Source organism: Schistocerca serialis, chromosome 4, assembly GCF_023864345.2.
Source record: "Schistocerca serialis cubense isolate TAMUIC-IGC-003099 chromosome 4, iqSchSeri2.2, whole genome shotgun sequence".
Taxonomy (NCBI): Eukaryota; Metazoa; Arthropoda; class Insecta; order Orthoptera; family Acrididae; genus Schistocerca; species Schistocerca serialis.
The window spans coordinates 710377906-710396449 of record NC_064641.1 but is presented as its reverse complement, the minus strand read 5'-3'; the positions used below and the strand labels follow the sequence as shown (position 1 = coordinate 710396449).

At 38.7% G+C, this 18544-nt stretch overlaps 1 protein-coding gene across 1 annotated transcript in view; it reads left to right on the top strand.

Annotated features, from left to right (window-relative positions):
* The window catches only part of LOC126474865 (rap guanine nucleotide exchange factor 4), a 429508-nt gene that overhangs the window by 325344 nt on the left and 85620 nt on the right, over positions 1-18544 (top strand). Inside the window, exons 9-11 of the mRNA XM_050102345.1 lie at positions 2905-3105; positions 10371-10509; positions 10602-10818. Of these exons, the coding sequence (XP_049958302.1) occupies positions 2905-3105; positions 10371-10509; positions 10602-10818 (557 nt within the window). The remainder of the gene's footprint in view (positions 1-2904; positions 3106-10370; positions 10510-10601; positions 10819-18544) is intronic.

The window sequence follows — 18544 nt, the reverse complement described above, 5'->3', positions numbered from 1 at the left end:
TACCTACCTATACAATGGTAAAAAGCAAGCTTTTTTTGCAAACTTCAGTATCTAAACAGACATACTAAAAGTATATAAACATTAGTGAACGAAAAAACAGTGCACTACAACATAGCAAGAACTGGAGGCAATTCTGTTAGCATCATGCCGGTCGCATTTTGTAAAAATAAATATGACAACATTATTAGCATCTTACAAATAAAGAGAGAAACCACCAGTTCAGCTGCTGAATTATTTTGAAGAACGTGGACTAACTGGTATATATAAAGCACCGGTACCATTTAACACAAATTAATCAACGTTTTCTTGTCGTGCCTTTGATTCCAGAGTCTTAAAACTGAGTGCCTCATCAAGGCATACAATTTCTATTTATTTACATTCCAAACCAATAAAATATGTAAAATCTCAAGGTATGAAAATTGTAAAGAACTGTCCAGTATATGAAGATCGTTGATTATCAACTTTGACAAGAGTTCAGAGCTGAATTGCATGAGTCATGTCAAGGCTGGCACTGGCATCATAAACTTTCTTCCCCAAGCACTCCTCAGTACAGATGAATAACTGAAAATTTTTTGAAGGATCTGCTCCATTGCATGGTGTATGTGACAAGTGGTTTGTTGTTGACACACAAACATGGATGGTGTAGAATGCACAACATACCCAATTCAGATCATAACCAATGAGATGAATAACCAAAGGACTATAAACTTTTAAAAGAGGGATGTTTGTCTTGGATGAACATTCAAGCATGAAGAAGTTACTGGCTAGATTAAATCAGTAATAGCTTATAGCTACTCAGCATTAAAATCGTTTAACCGTATTACAGCAGTTGCGAACATCTAATGTACAATCGAAACCAATTTTTTACTTGCACAGCAAATGTCTGTTCCTAACAGAAGGCAAAGGAACACTGAAAATGGCCAACTTCCGTTTGATAACATGCTCAGAAGAAAACCAAAACTGAGCTGTAAAAGTAATGGTGAGATTATTTAGGATTCACAAATTGTGATAATTATCAGAGAAATGGTCACAGGTTAATATTATCTATCAAATTTCTCAAGGATTTTTAGCCACTGGACAAAGAAGTTTTCACTTTTTCCAGAAGTTTGGCAGACCTGCAAACCACTCAAAAGTTTTGTTTGCTTCATGTAAAGGCATTAAGTTGAATCGCAGATCATACTCTCCAGCTATAGCTTCTTTGCACTGCTTTCTTCTTTTGGACCTGAAGAAATGTATCAGTGGATGGACATGTACTATAGGGAGAACATAGCATGTCATTTTGGATGGAGAATCATTAGTAGACATATAGAAGTAACTTGAATGTGTTCCATGGAAGGTGTTAGGACCCTTGCTGTTCATGTTGTATATTAATAGTAACCTAAGACTTTTCACAGAAAATGCAGTTCTCTGCAATGAAGTATGAGTACTGTCTAAGAAAACATTTTGACATATCTCAATATTATTTCAAAGTTGAGCAAAGACTGTCAAGTTGCTTTTAGTGTTCAAAATTAAGATTCTGCGCATAAAAAACTACTACAGTATCAGTGACTCGCACTTGGAATCTAACAACTTCTACAAATGCCTGGGAGTAACACTTCGTAAAAATTTGAAATGTAATGATCACGAAAGGCTCAGTCATTGGTAAAAGCAAGTGGCAGGCTTAGTGCATTGGTAGAATACTACAGAAATGCAATCAACCTTCAAAGGAGATTGCTTATAAATCAATTGCACAATGTATCCTAGAATATTGCTCAGTTGTGTGGGACCCATGGCAAATAGGACTGACAGGGGTACGTCGAACATATTCAGAAAAGGGCATTATGAATGGTCACAGGATCGTTTGACCCATGGGACTGTGCCACAGAGATGCTCAAGAAATTGAACTGGCAAACACTTGAAGATTGTCACTAACTTCCTGATGACTCACATTGTGTTCATGCCTACGCATCAGCTGGTGACAGAGCTTTCCAGACAGTATCATTTAATGCCAGATTACTTGTGTAGTCTATCATTATGCCAAACTGTGCTTCTTAATGTTTCAAGAACCAGCTTTAAATGATGACTCTGGGAATACACTGCAATCCCCTATGTATCGCTCCTGTAGGATCGTGAGTACGAGACGAGATTGATTACAGCATGCGCAGAGACATTTAAACAGTCAGTATTTCGACGCCTTGTACGTGAATGGAATGGAAAGAAGTCCTAACAGCTGGTATAGTGGAAAGTACCCTCTGTCATGCACTTCACAGTGATTGGCAGAGTATGGATGTAGATGTGCAGACAAATGAAACAGTGTGTAGGAAAAAATTCTTATTTTCTAGGACTCGAGAATGAGAGATTCAAATAAGTAGAGTCACACTAAAGAATTTACATGGAGAAGAAAGATGACAATGTTGGAAAGGAAAAAAGATTTTCATTTAAATGTGATTTATTTTTCAATCTCCCAACATAAGAGCAACATTATTTTCCCTTGGTTCCAAGTATGGTATATTAGATAACAGTCCACTCGTATGTACATCATCTCAAATAAAATAAGATTTTTGAATGAAACAGTATTAAATAATACATAATACACTTCATATTGTTTTGTGGATGTGAGAATCAGTGGCATTCTTTTTGTGCTATATGAACAACCTCCATTACGTTGATCAATTAACACTGGTTCATTTCTTCTTCCCTTTGTTGGCAAAGTAAGGTGTATTTCTGTGATATTTTTATTTGTGGGGTAATGGCATGCATAGCTCTTAAATTGCACAGTATGTTATGATGCACTTCTATCAGATTAACAACATCTAAAGATTGAAAACAAACAAGTTTGGTTCCCTAGCCCTCTACCTACCCACCTTCCCTTCTTCCTTTGACTAATAAAATTGAGAAGCTTACTATTTCTTACAATGGTTGCAGGTACACTGTGATGGCGGGTACCCCACAGAAAATGCTGGAGCACCTGCTCGAGACGCGTCTAGATGGACGTGGCTGTGGAGGAACAGTAGGTGGCCGGGATGTCGCACCTCATCCATCAAGTGATCCTTTCCTGGAAGACTTCCTGCTGACTCACATTGTGTTCATGCCTACACATCAGCTGGTGACAGAGCTTTCCAGACAATATCCTTTAATGCCAGATTACTTTTGTAGTCTATCATTATGCCAAACTGGATGGAAGAATTGAATATGTATCACATTGTCATAGAGTCAACATGCTTATATTAATCTAGTTCAGGTTTTTCTTGATGCTATGGGACTTGGAACAAAGTGCCAGTTTGGTGAGAAGCTGTATTAATATGTGCAATTTTTTATAGATTTTATAAGTTTTGAAAATCTTCAGCACAAAGTATGGGATGTTTTAATGAAAGGTGTTGTATTATGAAACATCGCAATTTATTTGCACAGCAAATACAGAAAACAGTATTGTGAACACTACAGGGAAATGTCCAGTCAGAGAGTGTCCTGGTAATTCAAAGTCCAAATACCTCTCTAGTACATGTCTCTTCACTGTATCTGTCAAATGATGTCTGGTCTGAATCACACCACTAACTGTCAAGTGAATCACTGGAGAACAGCCAGTAGTATCCAGTGCACTGTCTTATATAAAACTCACTGTATGGCCTCGCTGTCTTAAGGTTGGGACTCATTGGCTCACTGGTTGTGTAGGCGACTCACCTCTTAATTCAGTGGCCAAAATAGAATCCCTCCATTCTCAGTTTGGAAGAAGGAATGAAACAGCAAAGTTTGTGCCACTTCCATAATGGAGAGGAGACCACCAAAGAAAATGACAGAGAATAAATCACTCTTCCAAAATTGTTTCACCATGGACATTCTTTGTTTCAATCATCACTGAAATAAGCGATAGCAGAATAGAAAATTGACTAAATCTGCTTGACATTGGGAATGAGATAAATCATAATGAATATGTGAGAGGTTCTACAGAGAACATATGGAATAACTTGCTCTCCTTCTAGTTGTAGTTTACCATAGGTTACTGGAGCCAACAGAGGATACCTATCAATTGGAAAAAAGCACAAGTCATGCCCATTTTCAAGTAGGGTCATCAGACCGATGATCTACAAATCAGTCTTACAAGCCTATATTCTTGTCAACAGTCTGCTATAGAATTACAGAACATGTTTTTTGCTTGTGTATGCTGGTGTACAAAACTTAAAGGCAAAAGTAACTTTTTCATGATTTGCCACTTCCAAGAAACATATTTTGATGAAACTTGGACTATGAGATAAATAGAAATAACACTTTTATTTGAAGATAATAATTACACTGAAATCATCATGACTAATGATATTATAAAAGGTAGGACAGCATTCTTAATATTGTGTGTGATCACCACAGACAGCATGCTCTGCAACATGCTCATGTGCTGGCCATAAGGTTGGTAAGGAGTTCCTGTGGTAGAGCCTTCAATTTCTCCACTAGCGAGATTGACAGCTGCTGGATTGTCACTGGTGCATGTTGATGTGCTGCAATACCTCTCTCCAAGGTATCAGATTTGTGCTTCATATTATTTAAGTCAGGCAATTGGGCAGGCCAGTCCATTCGCCAAATATCCTCTCCTTCCAATAGGTCCTCCACCGGCGCTGTTCAAGGTGGTCACTCATTGTCATCCATAAAAAATGAAGTCACAGCCAAATGCCCGTGAAAAGATACGCACATGCAATGTTATGCCTCCCCACCCTACAAAACCTAGATCACCAAAACAATCATGTTCAACAATTTTCCTGGGTGTATTACATGTTCCAACCTCTCTCCATATGAGGATATATCCAGCACTGTTGAACACGATCATTTTGGTGGTCCAGGTGTTAAAGTGAGGGGAGACATAACATTGCATGGGTGCACTTACCTCAGAATCTTCTAATGCAGTAGACTCACTGGTTAACTTTATAGTGACACTGCACTCCTTCCCCATGAGCATCTTCTCAGGGATGGATTTCGCCATCACTTTATTTTTTCGTCGATGATACTGCTGTCTGTAGAACAAGACAGTAGCGAAATGTGGGAACAAATGCAGAGGACTAAATTGATCAGTGCAGAGAATAAATAAATGTAATGTACTAGGGTTCATTTACACTACAGATGTAACTGTCAAAAGATACAAGTATAAGTTAAGACCTAACATCACAGCTCGATGACATTACTAATACCTACAGGTGACACTGAGTATTGGAAAACTACAAAGGGGACTGCATATGGGTCAGGTGATAACTAGGCATATAAGTCACTACAGATGTTAATGAGAATTCTGAAGGGTGCAAGCAAAGGTACAAAGGAGAAAGCCTTTTTGTCCAATATTTGACTCCAATTGGAGTATGCTCCAAGGATATGTTGTGCCCAGCAAGATACCTGTCAAAGCAGATACCAAGGGTAAAATGGAGAGTGGCAAGATCTATAATGAGAGATTACAGTAGGCAGAAAAACGGGAGCTCATACAATCATTAAAACTTTTAGTGTACCTAGTTGGTTGGTTGGTTGGTTCTTTCTTTCTTTCTTTCTTTTCTTTCACAAGAACCATACTGGCATTTACCTGAAGCGATTTAGGGAAATCACAGAAAACCTGAATCAGGATGGCCGGAAGTGGGATTGAGCCATCGTCGTCTGAAATGAGAGTCCAGTGTGCTAACCACTACACCACCTTTCTCAGTGTACCAGTTTGGTAGCAGTGGTGGTGAGGAAAATTTGTGTGTACCAGAAAGATAGGCAAATGGGAAATGAAAGTGGAGTATTTGTTGCAGTTGACAAAAAACGGAAATCAACTGAGATATAAATTGAAACTGCATGTGAGATTGTTTGGGCAAGACTCAGTGTCAAGGGTGGGCATAAAATGATTATTTGATCCTTCTATGACCCACCCAACTCTTCCTCTGATGTAACTGAAAACTTCAGAGAAAACATCAGTTCACTTGTAAGTAAGTTCCCCAATCATACTATAATCATTGGGGGAGACTTAAATCATCCAACAATTTAATTGGGAAAATTACAATTTTGTTAGTGGTGAGCATCATAAGACATCCCGTGAAACTTTACTAAATGCCTTCTCTGAGAACCACCTAGATCAGATAGTTAGGAATCCCACTTTTGATGAAAGTATATTGGATCCAATGGCAACAAATAGACCTGACCTCTTTGAGGATGTCCACATTGAAACTGGTATCAGTGACCATGACATGGTTGTGGCAACAGTGATTACCAAAGTACAAAGGACAACTAAAACTAGCAGAAAAATACATATAATCAAGAAACTAGATAAAAAAATCAGTAATGTCTCATCTCAGTGAGGCACTTGAAAATTTCAGCACAGGGCAGGAGCATGTAGAGGGACTCTGGTTCAGGTGGAAAAGAATAGTTGACTGAGTACTGGATAGATATGTACCCAGTAGAATAGTTCATAATGGGAGGGAACCTCCATGATATACAGCCACTGTAAAAAAAATCTAGATAAACAGAGATTACTGAATAATAGGTGAAAAACAAAGCATATGGCTGTAGATAGAGAGATGCTGAATGAAATGTGTTTGGCTGCCAAGAGAGCAATGCATGATGCCTTCAATGACTACCATAGCAGAATATTGTCAAGTGATCTTTTACAAAATCCAACGAAATTCTGGTTGTATGTAAAGGCTGTTAGTGGTGCCAAACTAGGTGTCTACTCCCTAGTGAATGAATGACACAGAAACTGAAATTGATGGTAGCAAAGCAAAACCTGAAATGCTTAACCCCATTTTCTAATCTTCCTTTACAAAGGAAAACCTAGGAGAATTGCCCCAATTTAATCCTTATACCACTTAAAAGTTGAATGAAATAGGTATTAGTGTGAATGGTGTTGAAAAGCAGCTGAAATTGTTGAAATTGAACAAGGCCCCATGCCCCAATCTAATCCGTGTCAGATTCTGTACTGAATTTGTGGCTGAGTTAGCCTCTTCTCACTATAATCTATCATAGATCCCTAAACAAATAACCATTACCAGGTCATGGAAAAGGCACAGGTCACACCCCTCTACAAGAAGGGTAGTAGAAGTGATCCACAAAACTACCATCCAATATCTTTGACATCGATTTGTTGTAGTATCTTAGAACATATTCTGAGCTCAAACACAATGATGTATCTTGAACAAAATGACCTCCTCAGTGCCAACAATCGTGGATTTCTAAAACATCGATCGTATAAAATACAACTCCCACTTTTCTCACATGACATACTGAAAGCATTTGATCAGGGCAACCAGGTAGAAGCAGTGTTTCTTGATTCCCAAAAAGCATTTGACTCAGTACTGCATCAATGCTTATTGTCAAAAGTATGATCATATGGAGTATCAAGTGAAATTTGTGACCAGAGTGAGGACTTTTTGGTAAGGAGGACACAGCATGTTATCTTGGATGGAGAGTCACTTTCAGATGTAGAAGTTACTTTGGGTGTGCCCTGGGGAAGTGTGTTGGGACCCTTGCTGTTCATGTTGTATATTAATGAACTTGCAGACAACATTAATAGTAAAGTCAGGCTTTTTGCAGATGATGCAATTCTCTCTAATGAAATACTATCTGAGAGAAGTTGCATAAATATTCCATCAGATCTTGTTAGGATTTCAATGTGGTGCAAAGATTGCTGACTTGCTCTAAATATTCAGAAATGTAAAACTGTGCACTTGGCAAAATGAAAAAACATGGTATCCTATGACAATAATATCAGTGAGTCACTGTTGCAATCAGCCATCTCATATAAATACCTGGTGTAACACTTTGTAGGGAAATGAAATGGAATGATCACGTAGGTTCAGTTGTGGGCAAAGCAGGTGGTTGATTTCATTTTATTGGCAGAATACTGTGGAAGTGAAATCAGTCTGCTAAAGAGATTGCTTACAGATCAATCATGTGACCCAGCCAGAATATTATTGCTCAAGTGTGTGGGACTTGTACCAGATTGGAATAACTGGAGATATTGAACGTATACAGAGAAGGACAGCAGGTGTAGGTGGCCTAGTGTGGTTAGCCATCATGTTTGATGGGTGACTGACAAGAAACACCTTGAGTGTGAGGTTGCAAAAGGTGAATGATGTTTAAAGCATTCAACACCCACATATTGTCTATCATGCAACCACAGTATTGGCTGTTGATGGCAACAGGGGAGGTATCCAATGGACAGCACAGCACAAGGCTACAGAGCAATGTTGAACTGCTCAGTTGATTAGTAACTCACAGCAGTACTACACTGCTAGAGGTGTTGATACAAAGCAGAACAGTGGCAATGATCAGAACAACGAACACTGCAATATTTCAAACAATGGTTGCCAAAGTTAACATTTCACCAGAAAGGAAACCAAGGAATTTTGCAGGGTGACAGATGAAATATTAGTGTTTCTGCAAGGTGAATCAGTGCAATGCATGGTGTCATGCACGCTCAACTGTGCAGACAATGTGCATGAGGAATACAATGATTACAATACATACTTAACAAGTGAAAGTGATATTGAAATGGGTGTCAAGCTGTCATCATCCTTGTCAGACAGGGGGTCCACAAATCCTATCTCCAGTGAAACATAGTAAAGGACAATTGTTGTCCAAGGAGAGGATACTAAACATAATTATGTACATGGAAGATAATCTGCAGCTTAATTTAAAAAAAAATAAAATATGAAGAGATTTTGAGTAAGTCCACAGCAATACGACCTTGTAGTGTATGAGAAAAACTATGGATATTCAAGGGAGGAAAAGGCACAGTTGTTGCAAAAACTGGTGTTTGCATGTTGCAAGGATGCATGATACAATTTACAGGATGTGCATGACAGTGATCTTCTACATTACGCACACTGAATTGTGTGTGACATAAATTACAACGATTTCAAGGAAAGCACTGGATGGTTGCATAACTTCAAAAGGTGGTACAGAATTGGAAGACATATGATAACAAAATTTCAAACAAAGCATCAACTTGACAGTACACAGCAAACTGCAGAATTGGCCAGAAAATTTGAAGATGGGAAAAACAAACTTCTCCCATTGTTCAGTAAGGAATTTGTTTTCAGCTCCAGCAAATCAGGATTTGAAGAGGAAGTGCATATGAAAGGAACCCTGGAAATTATCAAGATAAACTAACATCATTGCCTTAACACATTTATATAATTTGGATGATACATTGGTTGGAAAGTTATTTATTGTGATGCAAGAAGTTGGAGGTGGTCTGTCTCCTATGACTCTTTCTTGTGTGTATGATTTTGCAAGGGCAGCTGATCAAAATAAATTGCTTTTGCTTGATTCGTGGTCTGCATATAAAAATCATACTTCTTCAGAACAAACTATCCATGCTGGAAGGTTTGTGACATTGCAGCTCATACCACCTGGAACCACTGGACAAATTCAGCCTCACTATCTGCAGCTATGTGTTGTCCTACACGATTTTTATCTCCCAAGGAGTTTGCCTTTAATCTTGATGGTGCCAACCTTTGTAATCACTGTGGCACACCATTTTTCATTTGATGTTCATGGTGTAAGCTAATGGTTTGTTTTGAACATTTCTCGGATGTCAATGATGTCCATTTTGTGAACTGTAATACATACATCCCGTAGAAGGTTGATATCTGCACGACCTGGACACTCATTTTCCATCACCCTCTTGATGCGTTTGAGGAGCCATATTAAATGGGCCTTGTTAAAGATTGAACTTGCAACCTTGCATTCAAGGGGTTCCTTGTGAGACACACATCTTCAGTAGTGATCAGAGGAATACCTATAACTGTCACATACAAAGAAATAAACTACTGCAAGGATATGTCTTACTTTTTAGGAGTAGCATTGGTTTTCACTACTTCTATCCACATTGAGTTGCTTTTGTAGATTAATTACTCAGAAATGAAAATTTCCACTGGGCAGACTATTAGCCTTCTGGGTCTGGGGCCTGAAATGTACTGGATCTAGAAGAGTCCTTGGTATTGGCTGACTAGCTTTAGTTCTGCACATTTCTATAAATCTTTCTTGAAATAACTACATACAGAAGGCTTGAACCATATCACATTGCAGCAACACATAAATAGCAGCTAGGGTTAATTGTGTATACAACAGCAATAATGGAAAGTACTGCATGGAAACTAGAGTTACAACTTGGAGACAAATATTCTGCTACAGCCCCCTACATTATCAGAACAACTGTTGCATTTAAGTGTTCAACAGATTTTTGTAATAATTGAATACAGGATTAAATACTGTCAAACACATTCAATCTTCATCAGTCTGTCTAGTATAAATAAAAAAGGTCTGTGTTTCAGTGTGGTTGTGTTACTTCTATATGATGACATTTTCATACAGCAGTGAGAGATGTTTAATAAAATAATTCTCTATCAGCTCAAAATCATATGATCCATAACTTTATGCACTTATCGTATAGATTCTCCAAGCCAAGATCGTGATTTCTTATTGGCATGTAAGAGAAGAGTTGTGCAATTTGTACATAGGTGGGTGCTTACAATCAGACACCCAGTTTTTGATGATCCAAGCTCTCTTGAGTTTCTTGAGGTAAGAGGTTGACCAACCTGTTGTGTGTTTAATCATAGTACTGAGAAATAGGCACTTTGTGCACATACTGTATATTTTTGGTTCACTTTCAGGAAATGGCAAGTGAATTGGAAGTAGACTGCATGCAATGGAATTCCTTACAGGAAGAAGCCAGTCTCATGCACCATGTTATGTCTCAGTTGAGACGTTACCAAGATGAACGTTCTCTCAATGCAGGACAGAAATGGAAACTGCCACCATGTGGTCAACCAATCAGCCTGTTCACCGGAACCAGTGAAGGAAGAACTGTTATCAGACCTGATGATGATAGTATGTTTTCATATATGCAATTAGTAATTACAGTGAAGTGCACTGAACATATCCTTATAAAAATATTCTGAATTTATTTTATAGTGTAGCATGATTAATACACACATGATTACTTTAACAATATTCATAAGATTACATATTGTTACATGATAGTGTTTCATGCTATAGAAATTACATGTAAGGGGAAACAAAGTAACATAAAAAGTTCCACCACATTACTCTTTCCTCCAAGAAATTTGTGAGAGTCTGTACATAACACAGGTGTTTCTTTTGTATACTTATGTTAATTGTAATAAGATTCTTATATGAATAACATGGAGACACTGTTTATATTGCTACATTTTGAGTAGAATTCCTAAAAGAATACATAAAAGAATAATTAACATGCTGTGCAGACCTAGTCCTTTGTGTTACTCAGCATCTGAATTGTATGATGGTAATAAGAGGTTACTGAGGAAGGGGAAGTGGACAAACAAATATTTTAAACATTGATAAAAGATAAAGGATAGTTGCTACTCACCGTATAGTGGACATTCTGATCTGCAGAAAGGCACAGCAAGAAGACTGTCGAAAGTTAGCTTTTGACCAACAAGGCCATTGTCGAAAATAGACAACATATGAACATGCACACACTGAGACAAAGGCAACTCACACACGCATTATTACAGTCTCTGACAGCTGGAGCCAGACTGCGAGCAGCAGGGCATTGTGGCAGAGGCAACTGGGTGGGGGTAAGGAGGAGGATGGGGCAGATAGGAGGAGGGACAGCAGGGTAGGGGTGGGGGGGGGGGGGGGGTGGTAAGCTGCTGCTAGGAGTGTGCAGGGATGAGGTGCAGAGTGGAGCAGCTCATCACCGCATATTCCCGGCAGCACTTTTCTGCCCCACACTGCTGTCTTGCTATCCCTCCCCCTCCCCATTACAGCCTCCTCCTTACCCCCACCCAGTTGCCTCTCCCATAATGCCCTGCTGCTTACAGTCTGGCTCCAGTTGCCAGAAACTGTGGTCATGTGGTGTGTGAGTTGCATTTGCATGGATGTGTGTATGTTGTCTATTTTCGACAAAGGCCTTGTTCGCCGAAAGCTAACTTTCCGACAGTGTTCTTGTTGTGCTTTTCTGTGACTCAGAGTCACTGTTTTATGATGAGTAGCAACAATCCTTTTCATTACATTGTTACTTTCCAGCCTGGAGAACAACAATGTTGCTTATATTTTTGTCACCTTTCATTCTTATTGTCTACGGCCTTTCAAACTACACAGTCCCTCTAGTTTTATTAGTCTGGTATAATAGCTTATTTGAACCTAATCAAATTTTGACAGTTTCTTGTAGACTCCACAGCAAGAAAGAGGACCATTCCAGTTTTGCGGTCTTTGCATTGTAATTTGCTGTACTTTTGTTCTTACCGTAACTAATTTTCCAGGAATCTAAACATACCTTGTAATTTAGTTTTGTCTCTTTGTAACTCCTTCTATGGCACATTTAATTATATACTTAACTGCTACAGAAATATGTTGTGCATTTTTTTTTATTTAATAATTTTACACATCTTGTTGAAATGGCACCTTTGGGCATCCTGTTTTTTAATGGTAACAGGGAAAAATCACCAGCAACTCTCACACCTATAATTTCTTAATAATACACTGTGTCCAAACATTTCATCTTGAATATACCCTTTCATCCTCATATATACACCTTATTCTTTCCACTCTTAGGTAATAACTGTAATTTTAATTATTTGGTTCCATTTTTATTGTGAAAACCATCAGTAATACATCCCACTGCTTGTTTATTGTCTTAAGTTCATAAAAATAATCAAGGGATATGACAAATACATATTTTCTTCATTGTTTGTCGTGTTTCCTGCTCATCTCAGTTCTTCTGTAACAGTATGTAAAAACTTGCTGTCAGCAGTTCTGTGTACTTTCTAGCAGTTCATGAAGGTAGCTGCATTTTCATGACTCCCCAGCACTTTTGTTGTAAATGTGATTTTGTACCTAAAAATATGCTGTCAGCAGTAATAAAATAGAATTGCTAGCCATTACTTTCCTCCCGTAGGCAAAATTCCAGAATCCTCAAATAGACGAATTTAAAAGTACAAAAACTATTATCTTGCTTTAGGAACTGTTCCTTCCTTCATTTGACAGGAAAGTGGGATAGATTGTGGAAGGTTAGAAAGGATGAGTAGATCTAGTGTTGCTATATCCAATTTGCAGAGAAGTAGAACATGGGGAGGGGCAGTCAAAAAATTCAGTGGGACAAAGACCTGAACATTGGGACATAAAAAGGTGTAAATTTTCAAGTTGGTACACTGGTGCAGCAGTAGTTAAAAGTATTCCACTGTTCATCAAAACTACCAGGTTAAGCTGTTAATAAAAAATTTCCATCAAATATCAGTACGAGACACACACTTGAATTGTATTTTGAAACACAGACTATAGCCAAACCTATTAACCATGAAGTAAAGAAGGTTGGTGTGGATGAAAACCCTGAAAATGAATTTCCTGTCATATAGCAGGTTTTGCCAATGGGCTGCTCAGTTAGTAATGATTTCAGCTTGTGTCTAAACCTGTTTTTCCAGTCTACAATCACACTCACTTCACTAGGGATCCTATTCATTAATTTCACAGAAATGTGGTGCTATCTTGTTTATATTAAGTGATTGCTGTTTATCTCCTATTGCTAACTTAAGCTTTACATAACTACACTGCTATTTACCAAGTAATATGTTGTATACATACTTTAAGAATAGAGATGTGAACAATGATCATCACTACTTGTTTTGAATGTAATAGGAACCTTCACTTTTTAAATCTAGCTAATCAGATATTTTGCATCAGGAATGTTAAATTGCATATCATGAGTCTCTGTGAAATTAAAATGAAAACCGCTATGGAGAAAACGTATTGGCTTGTAAGTACGAGGATCCCAAGATTCTGGAAGAGCCTTCTGCAAGACGTTTGGTTGTCAATTTCAAATTTTATTTTTATTACATACTTCAATAGAAAACATTCCTGGCCATCAAGATAGATAGACTATGAGGGCAGCATGCAACATTTGTCAAATTGGCATGAACTTCCTACATGTTTGGATTTGCAAGTGATTAACATTTCATCACAAATTAGATAGAGTTTACACCATCTACAGATGTATATAAGGAAAAAAATATGTAGTATGTTTCTCATTCAGAAAGTACATTTGAATATTGGTTGTTCATGAGAAGATTCTGTTATGCCTTGCATAAGAAGGAGAATTGTTTACCTGCATGTGTCAGAATTCAACACCAGCATGATTGTGGTCTATCAAGACCAGTTCATTCTTCAGTTAAGTTGCTGTTTTATTGGCTGGGACTGCATTAGTTTCATACAAATATGGAATAAGTGGGTTCATAAGGGTCATACACAATGCTGAGCAGGATCTCTTTGGCTCCACTTGACTAGCCTTTTGAAAAAAATCAAGATCTGACAGAATTTTTCTCTGTTACATAAATCTGTGATACCACCTAACTTTCAGCCAGATTTGAACTCATTTTTATTTATGGAATATGCAATTCATGATTGTGGATGTTCACAAAGTTTTCAAGCCCTTGGGAGCAAATTTGCCACAAATATAATTTTTCATTTGTATATTGATATTTTAATATTTTGCAATGCTTCAGTGTGAAGATAAATTATCAAACAAATAGCTGCAAATGGTAGTAAGAACTATATCATTTATAATTATTTCACAGTTTATTTATGGTATTAGACAATGTTATTTGAAGTTCACAGCTTCAAGAATATTTTCAATAACTTGAAAACTCTATCATTAACTATTATTTTCAGTAATCCTAAAAGTAGTTAATACTTATGAAAAATACCTAACATATTAAAATTGCATTAAGATCTAAAAACAGAAGTTCATAAACAATGTTTTGTCTTGTAAAACATGCTGGAGGCTTTGAGAATAATTAACATGGCTTATATTATGTTTGATTGGTCCCAACTGTGTCGCACTTACTTTGCTGTTGAAGGGTTAACATCATGTGAATCTCTTTGTAGGCATGGGTTTTAGCAAGACAATGGAACTGTTCTCAAGTATCTATCTACATTTGGATTTATATTCCTTCTGGTGATACTGAGCTGTATCTGTGATTACAACTAGTTTTACATTAAGTGAGAATATCTTAACAAATAATCCAGGACCTGATCACTGGAATTAAAAAGGTGCAGAACTCTATACACTGATGCCATTTGCAAATGAAATAACTACTTTTATAAAATGTGATGATGTGTCTCTTACAATGCGAACACATTTTCATTACAGTGATGCTCGCTCACGTGCAATGTCAGCAAAAGTAAACATTTTCTACACAGGAAACTTCTTGGCAGATTAAAACTGTGTGCCAGACCAAAACTTGAACTTGGGACCTTTGCCTATCGTGGGCAAGTGGCTCTACCATCTTAGCTACCAAGCATGACTCATGACCTGCCCTCACAGCTTTAATTCCACTGGTACCTCGTCTCCTACCTTCCAAACTTCACAGAAACTCTCCTGTGAACATTGCAGAACTGTAATTCCTGGATGGAAGATACTGTGGGCACATGGCTTAGCCACAGCATGGGGGATGTTTCCAGGAGTGCTAGTTCTGCAAAGTTCGCAGGAGAGCTTCTGTGAAGTTTGTAAGGTAGAAGACGAGGTACTGGTGGAATTAAAGCACTGAGGATGGGTCATGAGTCATGCTTGGGTAGCTCAGATGGTGGAGCACTTGCCTGTGAAAGGCAAAGGTACAGAGTTCAAGTTTCAGTCGGGCACACAGTTTTAATCTGCCAGGAAGTTTCATAACAGCGCACACTCTGCTGCAGAGTGAAAATTTCATTCATTTTCTACACAGTTTACTATGAGAGAATCATTACAGCCTGAAAAGAAAAACATTTTGTTTGTTCTGCTGTGCAGGATTGTACAGCCACATCACACATCATGATCCAAGAAATGGGCTTTTTTTCAGCAATAGAATTATCCACACAAACAGTATGATAAAGTCTGCAGTTTCACAAACTGACTTACCTTGATGTCAACCACAAAGATAAGCATGCTGACAGATGTGCTCCTAATGAGAGTCCTGAACACAGGAATGGCATCATGTCATCTTTTCAGATGAGTGCCAGTTCCGCGCATTCACCAGCAAAATGAATGTATTCATCTATGGAAGTTCCGAGGAGAACAAGCATTGCCAGATTTCATTTATCATTGTCACATGCACTCAGCACCTGGTGTAATGGAATGGGTTGCCATGATCACCTCTGGTTCACACAGCTGATAATTTGGACAGCAGCCATTACTTTTCTGAGGTGTTAAAACTGGTGTGTGTGTCCTATTTTTTAGGTGGCAATGGTGTTATCTTACAAAAAGATATAACAAGACTATGTTGCCAGTGCTGTCCTTCCAGGCACTTAAATGTGATTTGCAGAGTATCTATGTAGATGTAGAAATACCAGCAATGTGTTAATAATGGAGACAAAAATGGCATCAGATGTGACTTCATCTATGTCAGGAGCACAACCAACCTCCTGCCTGCAATGAGCCAAGATGATTTTGCCCAACCCCTGCTGAACATAACATCACTGCCACAGAACAGAGCAATGATCTATACACCATCACAGCAATCTCCTACCACCTGCCAACTGCACTACACCACATACAACTTGGTGACCCCACTTCCAACTGTCATCACTCATGTGACTACCGAAATTCAATGCACAGTTGGCAGAAGGTGCACCAAAATATATAGGATGTGTAAGACATCTAGACACATGTAACCATGATATCTGCCCTCTCCTGCCTCACTCTCATCATGATTAAAGGCTCTTCATTCCCTACCGCATCAGTGGACAAACACTTCTGTGTCAATTCTGGCTCAGATGTCTGTACTTTGCTGCCCTCTTTTCCATCTTCAGTGCCTACCTACTCAGCTATTGAACTTTGCACAGCAAACAACTTCATAATGTGAGTCTATGGATCTCAGACCTGCTTACTGGACCTGGGTTTTGATGACATTTTCATCTGGACATTCATTGTTGCAGATGTCAGTAAGCCAGTAGCAGGCTCAGATTCCCTTCAAAACTTTCACTTGGTTCCTGATCTGTATGGTGACATTTTGATGTTCCCTTGACAGTTCAGCACAGTGGAGCTGCCCATTTTATGCAAGAGCTTCCACTGCATACCCACATGCATCAGTCACATTCAGAAATTACAGCAGCTTTACTTTGATGCATGAGCAATGAATGTTCATGTGCAACATGAAAATGATGCCATCCAGTTTGGAATTTATGAAGTTAAGGAGGAACTCCATGTGACAGGGCACCATCTTGACCTACTTTGTCAACCACCTCTGCTCAGTTCTGACATACCCGATGTCTCTCTGCACTGACCCAACCTGGAAGCTCTTTTGCCATATGTGGATACATCTACAGTACCATTACTATTTGCCACCACAAATGTCAGTACCATGTATTTTGCTTTTACTCCTCCTGATATGCCTTCATACTTCCATCTGAAATGCCAGTCTGTGCAGTGCATCCATCACCTTGGTATGTCACAGACAGCACAGACTACACCAGAACTACTTGGGGTCACTGAGGCAGCAGTCAATAGATTGCATTGTGTTGCTCTCCAACAATTCCTGGGCTTCACCCATCAAATTACTTAAAAAAACCTTATATGTCAGGTTGTGGGGTGCTTACAGAGCTGTCAGCACTTGTACTATTTTGGACAGATATCTAGTCCTAAATATCCAGGGCTTCACTCACTATCTGACAGATGCCTCTGCATTCAATGTTAGTGTTTGCAAGGTGGGTTGTTTGAGTTTATGTTTGTCGTACAGACTGACAAACAATGCTCAAACTGACAGGGCTTCATTGATGGTGCACAGTTGTGTTATGTTCACTTTGACGGTATTATTATTTTATCACTGGCTGAAGGTTCCCATAAAATGCATCTGAAATAAGTTTTTGACGTACTCTCTGACAGCTGAGTGATGATCAATGGAGAAAAATGCCAACTCTGACAAAAGGAAATTCGCCCTGTGCTGTGGCAGACGGTGCCGCTGCCACATGGCTTAGGCATGGTTAATTTTTATTGCCAGCACCTTCCACAGGCAGCTTCTCTTCAGGTGCCATTCACTTGAACTCCCATCGGCGAGAACATTACCCGCAGTTGTAAAGTCATGTAAACTCTAGGGATGTAGTCCACTTCTGAATGTATTAGACTGTCTTGTCTGAGTCATTACTTTGCCAGATCCACTCCCTGATGTGCAGCTCATCATAACACTGAGATGGGCAAATCCGCTATTGGTGTTTCCCTGAAACGAGAGTTGGGGGGGGGGGTCTTCAACAGCAACTCCATTTTTCTCAAGCAAGCTCTTGCCTATGTTATGCATGTGGTCAGTGTATGACCGAGAACTACTAAAAGTTTATGAAGCAGTGCATTAATTTTGTAAGGTGCGCTCTGATGCATCACTGACCGCATGCTGTCCAAACCTGTCCAAGGTCACCTGCCCCTGACAACTTCAGCATTTAGAAAAAGTCGCTCAGTTCACTATCACTGTCCATTATATGTAAAGCATGGAAAAAGTCATGGCGGATTAACCCTCATGCATCAGTGCCATGTCATCCCACTTCAACTATGACCAGTTCCTGGAAGTGCAATAGTAATACCAACAGTTACAGGCAGTTCTTTGTGACTTTTACATGA